We start from the raw sequence: 10,147 nt of genomic DNA on the forward strand, positions 1-10,147 counted from the left end.
ATAACCCGATTAGATTTATTAGCATTGATTGCAATTTTTGGCAGTTCCAGGGGTTGCAAACAACAATTTACCTGGACCCCGGCTGCAGTAAGCATTTTTATTCCAGGCCATCTCACATCCCTGCATTTTAAATCAAGAAGAACCACTTGTGTGAAATACGCATTTGTAAAAAGCATGCCTTCAATGAGATGACATATAGTACAACTCTAATATGTATCTTTTAATGCATTTTTTTAACTGTCTGATAGCAAAGTGAAAATTTCCACTTCTAGACCATTATTGACTTATTGTTATTAATAATAATGCTTTCGCATCATAAATGACTTATGTTATGAGATATTGTAAGTAGAGACACAACTGTCATAATTGTATCACATATTTGTGTCTACATCACATGGCATTACACGTGTGTTAAACACATTGGTATAGTCAGGATATATGGCAACTGTCATAATTGTATCATGCATTTGTGTCTACATCACCACATGGCATTACACTGATGTTAAACACATTGGTATAGTCAGGATATATGGCAGGGTGGAGCAAAACATATTATGTCCCCCCTCTACCATTTGCAAAGTAGTCTTGAAAAGCCGTATTCATCTAACTATGCCACCAGTACATCATATATAACTAGTTAATAAAGTGTTGGCTATGAGCATTTTCTATTTGTTTTTCAGTCTCTGTTTCACATTGAACTAATGATCATCCTTCTAAGAATTGTGGATATGTACAGTAGGGGCAGGAACCTCGCTTCAGCAGCAGTAAAACATTGCAAATCACAGGTGCAGGATGTCCCAGAAGAAAACATCGATATTCCAGTGGATGAAGAGTCCGATGTGACAGAGGAACGACAACGTGTATACAAGCTTCAGAGTGATGAAGATAAAGACATGGCATGCAATGATTAAATTAATTTCGACAAAACGCTTAACACAGAAGTGGGGTTGGGTATAACTAATTATGTTAATGCTTAAATGCATAGAATATATTAACCTGGCTATCGTTTAAGTGGTGATTATGATTCTGGCAGATGTTTACTTGTACATATCCGCGTGCCTGTTAAAGTAGCTTCTTAAGTATCTGTCTAAATATGTAGGTCATTTGCGAATTATGTATATTTCCATAAATTATCATGATACCTATTCAAACTAATATCAGAGAAATTCCTAGAAAATATTTTTATATTGATGTTAATATCTGATGTTAATTGTAGTGTTGGTTTGTTTGTATTGTGCAAACTATGTAAAAATCATGGGAAATTACATTGTTCTTTCTAAACCAATGTTTTCCACAAATATATATTTATACTGCGACAGCTGTGATAATTTAGCTAGAATCAGTTTAATATTAAGGTTTATGTATACTATTTTATTTTTTGGATGCTGAGGTCAGAATGTAAGTATACGCGGATAGCTTTTGTTGTTTTTATCAAGTTATAGATTTGTTTGAGTTCTGTTTGTGGTTTGGTTTTGGTGTTTATTTGTTGTTTTGTTGGGAGTGGGGATTGGGGTGGAGAAGGGCGTGACATTCACAAAGTGTTAGCAACAGGAAGCATAGTTTCTAACATTTTACAACACTCGTCATACGTTTATTCTCTGACAGGTTCCAGTTGCATATATTAAAAATCTAAGAAAAGAGTTTAAGAAGCGAGGCAGAACATGTCACCAGAAGAAAGAGAATTTGCTGAATGTTGCTGTACGTAATGTGACATTTGCTGTGAATAAAGGAGAGGTGTTTGGTTTGCTTGGACCCAATGGTGCTGGGAAGACAACTACATTGAATATGATCACAGCGGAGATTTCGGCTACTAGAGGAAAGGTCAGAACAAAAAGGCTGCCTACTATTATGTGGCGACTGTTTAGTATGCTCAATAGGAGCAGGATGATAAAATGTTTGATTTGCCAACTGATAAATTGAATAGTAAGGCAAAATTAGAAATATTTCCATAAAACTGTCTATTTTCTAACTAAAGTTTCACTGTAATTTTCAACTTATTTAAGATTGTTTGCATTCTAATGACATACAGTTCACTTTTTTTCTTCAGATTATTGTAGCAGGTCACAATGTTCATTCCAGTACATCCAAAGCATTTCAGGCACTTGGCTACTGTCCACAGCATGATGCATTATGGGATTCCATCACACTGAAGGAACATTTGGAATATTATGCAGCCATTAAAGGAATACCAAAAGGACAGATTGAATCACTGATCAACCAGTAAGCTTACTTGTATGTGCAATATCTGAGAGTAGAAATAAGAATTGTCCACTTGCAGAGTAAACCAAGTTAACTGATGTTTTGTTCTTTGTTTTTTTTTTGAAAGTGTGCAACTACTTAGTAGATAGCACATATTTTATCGTAAATATTTATACTTTAAAGTAGACAATTATTTGCCTAAAACATCCATTCATTCAATCAACATAATGTTCCATTATTAATTTCAGCTACATAGAAAATCTGAAAGTAGGAGAGCATGCAGACAAAAAAGCTAAGAAATTGTCTGGCGGAACTCGAAGAAAGGTAAACTGATGTAATAAAATAAGTTACATCTACACTTGAAAACTGTTTTAATTCATGGGTTCCAATAAAATTATTCTCTTGCATTCTGGTCAAAATAAATGAAAATTTGACACCATCTTATTTGTTTTCATGTTGGTGTTAAATTAAATATACCTTACATTTATTACAATATAACGTCATCCCATTGATCCAGCCGTAGCAACGTCAGGGAACGTCAAATCTGATGACATAATTTTATATGGGCAAGTTGTCTTATTCAGCGTTATTGTTTACGGACCAAACATAATTCAAAATAAAGTATGAACTTTTAGTGTGTTTATTAGCAAGTATGATTCGAATTTAATTATTAGTATTGTCTGTTATTTTTTTTTACATTCATCTGGGTATGATAAAAAAACAAACATCCGCAAACGTATTTGATTTATACAGTTTGTGGATGATTTTATTTTGGTCATTCCCATATGAACGTAAAAGAAATAACAGACAATCCATAAGTGACTTGTTTCTTCAGGTTAGCTATGCAATGAGTATGCTGGGCACACCACAGGTTGTTTTGCTGGACGAACCATCTACCGGCATGGATCCGCAGTCCAAGCGATTTCTCTGGTATTGTTACATAACATCATAGAACATTTTTTTGGGCAATTCTGGATCATCGGCAGTTTTGGATTACTTCACAAGTTTCCCCGATTTTAAGACCCTTTTGAAGTTATAACATAAATTTCACAAATGTGTTTATAAAATACAAAATCAAATGGATATTACAAGTGAAATGCATAGAAATCCAGAGGTTTTTTTTTATCGCGTATATATGTCAGTGTATTGTCCCGCACTATGGCAGACAACGATAAACACAAAAGAGATAAAGGAAGCGAAACAAAAACAAACCCAAAACACTGACAAAACAACACAAGACACAAACACATACAAACAAGAAAATATTTAGGCTAAAACCATGAATACCTTGTACGGTACGAGAAATTAAATTACCACCCCCCAAAAAACAAGAAAAAAAACCCCAACAACAACAAAAAAACAACAACAACAAAAAACCACAACAACAACAACAAAACAACCCCCCCCCAAAAAAAAAAAACCCCAACCCAAAACAAAACAAAACAAAAAACACACACACAACCCACCACCCAAAAAACTATTACTCTCGCTCTTGAAAGGGATACAATTATTACGTACACGTGTAGTGAACGAAGTAATGTTTTCATTTCAGTTAAATCGCCCGTAACATCAATATCTTTCAACTGTTGTTAGTATAAAACAAAGCCAGCAAAAATGAATGTAGTACTAGTCCTGAATTGGCTGTAATGTATGATTTTTGATACAGCCATTGGTTCCATCTCATTTGATATTTGTTTTTTAATTTCCACAAAAACAAATACAATGGAAGCCACAATATTTGTCACTTAACGCAGAAGGAAGGAAGGAAACGTTTTACTTAACGACGCACTCAACACATTTGATTTACGGTTATATGGCGTCGGACATATGGTTAAGAAACACAAATATATTGAGGGAGGAAACCCGCTGTCGCCACTTCATGGGCTACTCTTTTCGATTAGCAGCAAGGGATATTTTATATGCACCATCCCATAGCCAGGATAACACATACCACGGCCTTTGATGAACCAGTCGTGATGCACTGGCTTGAGCGAGAAATAGCACATGTGATCCACTGACGGTGATCGATCCCAAACCGACCATGCATCAAGTGAGCGCTTTACCACTGGGCTGCGTCCCGCCTCCTTAACATAGAAGTATGATTTGAAATATATATTTGATCATGCATCTCGTAAATCATGCAACCATAGACGACATGTATCGAGGATAACAGGATCAGCACGTTCATTTTATGAACCAATCATCGTTCAACCTACAATTATTAAAACTACCCTTACGGACACGACCAGTATAGCAGAAACAGATTTTATGAGGAGTCTAAATCTCGCGGGCTTTGCCCATATAATATAGTTGTATGACGTGATCACATTGCTAGTACTACTATGTTGAAATATCCTAACTAAAACAAAACCTGTACACCAATTCATATACACACAGTACAATAGTATTAATAAGTTATCAATTATAAGTACAAAATTACACTATATGTATATCAGAATATGAACGTTACCATATCGAGTAGTTTAACCATTTATTTTATTTATCTTTGTGGGTGGGTGAGGTAAATGACTGTGCATCACATAACGATTGTTGGATTGGAAATAACGTTTGGTATATGTAAAGCACTTTGATACATTTAATTTGATTATTCGATCACTATTAACTTCCGATTGTTATTTTACTTGTGATTTTCAACAAATTATTTTAATCTTGATATTATTTAATAGCTATTTAACTGAATCGTATATAATCCATGTTATTCGTAGTTTGTGTCTGTATTTAAAGGGACACAATCAGCTCCAGCTTTAAATCAAGTGAACGAGGGGCGATACTGACAACGCACTACATGGAAGAGGCTGATGCCCTATGCTCTAGGGTGGCCATCTTGGTTAATGGTCATATTAAGTAAGTTGTCTTGAATTAATTTGTAACTAGATAATACCAAACATATCTCAACAGCCCTGGTCGATAAAATTATCATATCGTTTGAGGGATTTGTGTGAAATATTTACATAGTGATTTTGCGACTGTCGTGCAAAAGGGCTGTACCTATATGTCAATATTTTAGATGTCTTGGATCAACACAGCATCTGAAAGACAAGTTTGGAAGAGGCTACCTGTTAGAGATCAAACTACAAAACACAACTCCTAATATTCAAAAGCAAATGGATAAACTCGAATCTCGCCTGGTCAGTCTTTTCCCAGAGATAGAATGTCTGGAGCGTTTCGCAGAACGTGGTTGGTACAGGATTGCCAAGAGCAAAACGTTGCTATCGGAAGCATTCTCTGTATTAGAAGAAAGTACGTTTCATTTGTTATTTATTGTTTATTTATTTATTATGTTTTTTTTTAATTTACTGTTTATTTGTAATATATTTACTGTTTATTTGTAATATATTTATTTGCAGTGGTCAGTTGCATAGAATAAATGTCATTAAGGGGACTATTCTGAATTTAAGTCATGAGATATGTTTGCCAATACAATTACACAATAAATACATTTTCCTGTTTAGAAAATCAGTGTCTGTATGTCCAATATGGTAGCGGCCGTGTGCTGATGTGTGTAGCAGTCATTTTTTGTTTTATTTCGAAATAAAACATTTTCGTAATTACGAAATTATTTGGATGTACAATCCTTTCACACACAGTCAGACGACAACAATCACATTGTTTATACAGACACTGATATTCTAAACAAGAAAGTATTTTTATACATAATTTGAGTCACACACGTGGCTCTGTATATCGTAAATATGTTACAATGGCAGAAAACTCAAGGTAGTCCCTTCAAATCGTGTTATTTGAGAACACATTAAAATTCGAATTTCAGTTCACAGTTGGTGCCTAACTGTACAGGTACTGAGTGGCTAGTGCAGTAAATAATATAGGAATTTAAATAATATTCTGTACCTTGGTAAATGTGTACCATTCTTATAACGAGGGCAGTTTAGATTACTAATACTTTGTCATGATCATTGGCCCTTAGCAGTAGATTGTTCAGATGAGGCACAAACGGTTACAGTTATATTTAAATCCATGTTCTGTACTGTCCTGTCTAGGGGGAAGTGTACATAAAAAGGCCCTTGCTGGTTTTTCGGTAGGCCCATTGGGCTATTTCTTGCTCCAGCCAGTGCACTATGACTGGTACATCCATGGCCGTGGTATGTGCTATCCTGTCTATGGGATGGTACATATAAAAGATCCCTTGAAGCTAATCGAAACGAGTAGCCCATGAAGTGACGACAGCGGGTTTCCTCCCATAATATCCAACGCCATATAACCATAAATAAAATGTGTTGAGTGCGTCGTTAAATAAAACATTTCCTCCCTTCCTTATTAGACACCACTGGCCTCGGTGGCGTCGTGGTAGGCCATCGGTCTACAGGCTGGTAGGTACTGGGTTCGGATCCCAGTCGAGGCATGGGATTTTTAATCCAGATACCGACTCCAAACCCTGAGTGAGTGCTCCGCAAGGCTCAGTGGGTAGGTGTAAACCACTTGCACCGACCAATGATCCATAACTGGTTCAACAAAGGCCATGGTTTGTGCTATCCTGCCTGTGGGAAGCGCAAATAAAAGATCCCTTGCTACTAATCGGAAGAGTAGCCCATGTAGTGGCGACAGCGGGTTTCCTCTCAAAATCTGTGTGGTCCTTAACCATATGTCTGACGCCATATAACCGTAAATAAAATGTGTTGAGTGCGTCGTTAAATAAAACATTTCTTTCTTTTATTAGACACCAAACAGCCATAGTTCAAAATGTGTTGAGGTGTCATGAAACAAAATTACTTCAGGAAAACCCTTTAATTTTGAGTGGTATGTGTTTATGACATATTTTACAATTTACTAACACGAACTTTTATCCTTCTAGTGAAGAGTTCACACAGTGTAGAAGAATACAGCTTTAGTCAGTCTACTTTGGAGCAGGTATGTTACGAGATCCAATTTTTGGTCCAGTTCATTTTCGTTCGGGTACTAAAAATAAAGTAAGCTAACATTGCATATTTTAAAACATTAATATATTTCTTTAAACGTTAAAGCTATGCATGCTTATATAAATACAAAATCATTGTAATATAATTTACTGAGTATAAAATACCGCATTGTAAAACAAATTTCATTCAGGCCGGTCTAATAGAAAATAAAACTTGACTTCCTTCATTTGTCTAATAAAATCGCTATTTTTAAAATCCCAAAATGGCGTTACATCGACAAATTAATTTGTTCTTTTTGTCTTTTTAGCTTTTTTTAATAGAACATTTTGATATCAAAAGTATTCGCGTTTCTATTTGATATTGTTTTCAGTCTTTAAATCATACGTTAGAACTAAAACTTCATTCATCTGCACTTGAGAGTGGGGTCACAATTTCAATAGAGATATGACGTTAGCATGATTATTTTTCATTAACTATTCATGTTCGAGCATCAGAAAATGTATGATGCAAACAATATATATTCCTGTGCACCCTCCTACCTATTCTGAAAACAAAGATAATATTTTAAGAAAAAGGTTTGTCTAGGTAAACAGCGATATATAACGTAGGACTATGTCAATAGAATTTTAGGGAATAAGTCTTAAATGGATTTGATTGATCTGTCACCATTCAAATTCCTCCTCCTATGTAGTTTGATTAGAATATCTGTTTTGTCCAACAGTACTCATGTTTGATGTGTATTTTTCATAAACATTTCATTCACCATCTGTTTTTTCTCGTAAATATGCTGTTATTATAATCACAAATTTGTTTTGCATTAGGTTTTTTTGGACTTCGCCAAGCACCAGAAAAACGAAGAAATTGACCAACTCGAGTGAAACCAAAAACCAATGCATGAATCAACAGTACACCTGGCGTACAATACACGAACGAAACCATTCTCAGCTGTGAGTCAAAGGGAGGACATATTTTCACTTTCCCGTCAATAGAAAATGAGTAAAATGATCTCTGTTGATTGCAAAGAAGTTGTTATTATAAGTTAATTGAAAACTAGTCCCCGCTGTCGGTAAACAAAAAAATTACAACATCAGTCTTACTGCTGATCAGAACAAAATGAATGCCTAGAAGGGAAACAGTTGCTTGTAATAAACTGGTATATTTTAAAAGCAAAATTGTAAATCAGAACCACAATTAGATTTGTTACAATACAGAAATTTGTGTATAAAAAATCCCTGAAATGATACGGACTATTAGAACACGTTTTTCGGCTTCACACTAATTTAATGTCTAATTGTGTGAACAGAATATTTGTTTTTATTTGACATCCGTGTGATTGGATCAACAATTACACGCAGTCGTCGAATCATAATTAAATATTAGCACTTCTAACGAATATTCAAATGTAATGTAACTAGTAGGATGACGTCTTGTTATATACAGTAGTTCAATACCAACCCGTTTATCAAATTTGTTATTATTATTATTATGTTATGTATCGTATTATGTTGGGTATCGTATGCATACATTTAAGATTTGGTGTACAATGTTTACGTTCGAAAGAATGTCAAAAAATATTATGCATTTCAATACAGAAGAAAAAAATGGAATTTACAATAAACCTAAAGCATTCATCTGAATCAACAGTGTATTTAAGATTATTAATGGTATGGTTTGAATATTTATAGCACTAAAAGTCTGCACAATACGTAAATTTACCGTACAAATATATAGATACTAGTTGACTGGTATTTTTGTCTAGTATTCAGTAGTGCATATTGTATCGTTTTATCTACGTAACACATAATGTTAATATGTAAGTTAGGAAAGGAAACATAACAATATATAATCATATAACAGTGTTTATTTTAAATGCTTGAAATATATATATATAAAATTAAATTTTCTTTGCGTCTATACGATTTACGGCAGTCTGATTGGTCCGGAGGTGCTTTTTTTTTCCCGTTCATATCTCGATGAACCAACAAAATTTAAGCCACGCCTACTACCCCCCCCCCCCCCCCCCCCCTGACTTGCACTATTTTTATACAACAAGCCGAATTATTCAGGCACCCATATTTAGATATTTTGAAGAAAACACACGTGAAAGCTACAAATGCAATAGAAGAAACGTATACGATAAATTAATGGAAACTGCTATAGCAGAGTAGACATGTACATCTTTACACATTGATTTAAAAAAAGCCCTAAAAACCACCTCTTCTCTAATCATGACATGACATGAGCCTCGGTCGGTGGCCAAAGAAATCATGTAGGAAAATTCATGCAATGTTGGCGAAAATTAAACGGTTCTACCGACAATAAATGTTAGACATGTTCCCTTCATTTACTTTCATAAAATATAAACTAAACACATATAGGACAGTTCCTTCCAATCTAAATAAATGATCCGTAAAAATGCACAGTAGCTAGAGGAAATGGCGTCACTCATCAAAATTACGTCATTTACCAAATGACATCATTTACGAAACATCACCTGATTCAAATAATAGTCAATGAACGTTTACATTCTTACACGACATAAGTATCAATGGAGTTTACAGAAACAATACCACACGCGTATTTAAAGCTAAATAAAAATAAATTCAGCTTTGGTTTGTTAAAGTATGCATATAAATTTAATTATAAGATTTAACCGCAATTATATTTTGGTTCATGCAAGTATGAACCGAAAAACCCCAATGTGCACACTTTTGTATGACTCCCTACGCGGAGTCATACAGTGTGCATATCGTTTTTTCGGTTCATACTTGCAAGAACCAAAAATAATTGCGGTCAATTCTTATATGTCAAATCCATCGTTACGGGTGTTACATTTTGAGGGGGGGGGGGGGGGGGGGGGGGTAAATGTTTTAAAGTGAAGTTGCAGAGAATATTATTTGTATCACTCTCCCCATTATTTGATATATATATATATATATATATATATATATATATATATATATATATATATATATATATATCTTTATTCCTCTTGTAGAGAGTTCGAACAGTACAGATTATCATACATACATAATACATAAAAGGCAATGCAC

At 34.5% G+C, this 10,147-nt stretch overlaps 1 protein-coding gene across 1 annotated transcript in view; it reads left to right on the plus strand.

The window, feature by feature from the left end:
- Nucleotides 1–7,972, plus strand: part of LOC121377842 (cholesterol transporter ABCA5-like) — a 58,016-nt gene extending 50,044 nt beyond the window's left edge. The window contains exons 22-30 of the mRNA XM_041505940.1: nucleotides 681–896; nucleotides 1,606–1,821; nucleotides 2,048–2,220; nucleotides 2,448–2,523; nucleotides 3,035–3,129; nucleotides 4,945–5,064; nucleotides 5,228–5,460; nucleotides 7,031–7,086; nucleotides 7,916–7,972. Of these exons, the coding sequence (XP_041361874.1) occupies nucleotides 681–896; nucleotides 1,606–1,821; nucleotides 2,048–2,220; nucleotides 2,448–2,523; nucleotides 3,035–3,129; nucleotides 4,945–5,064; nucleotides 5,228–5,460; nucleotides 7,031–7,086; nucleotides 7,916–7,972 (1,242 nt within the window). The remainder of the gene's footprint in view (nucleotides 1–680; nucleotides 897–1,605; nucleotides 1,822–2,047; nucleotides 2,221–2,447; nucleotides 2,524–3,034; nucleotides 3,130–4,944; nucleotides 5,065–5,227; nucleotides 5,461–7,030; nucleotides 7,087–7,915) is intronic.
- The last annotated feature ends 2,175 nt before the right edge of the window (nucleotides 7,973–10,147 follow it).

The sequence above is a fragment of the Gigantopelta aegis genome, chromosome 7, assembly GCF_016097555.1.
Source record: "Gigantopelta aegis isolate Gae_Host chromosome 7, Gae_host_genome, whole genome shotgun sequence".
In the NCBI taxonomy this organism is placed as follows: Eukaryota; Metazoa; Mollusca; class Gastropoda; order Neomphalida; family Peltospiridae; genus Gigantopelta; species Gigantopelta aegis.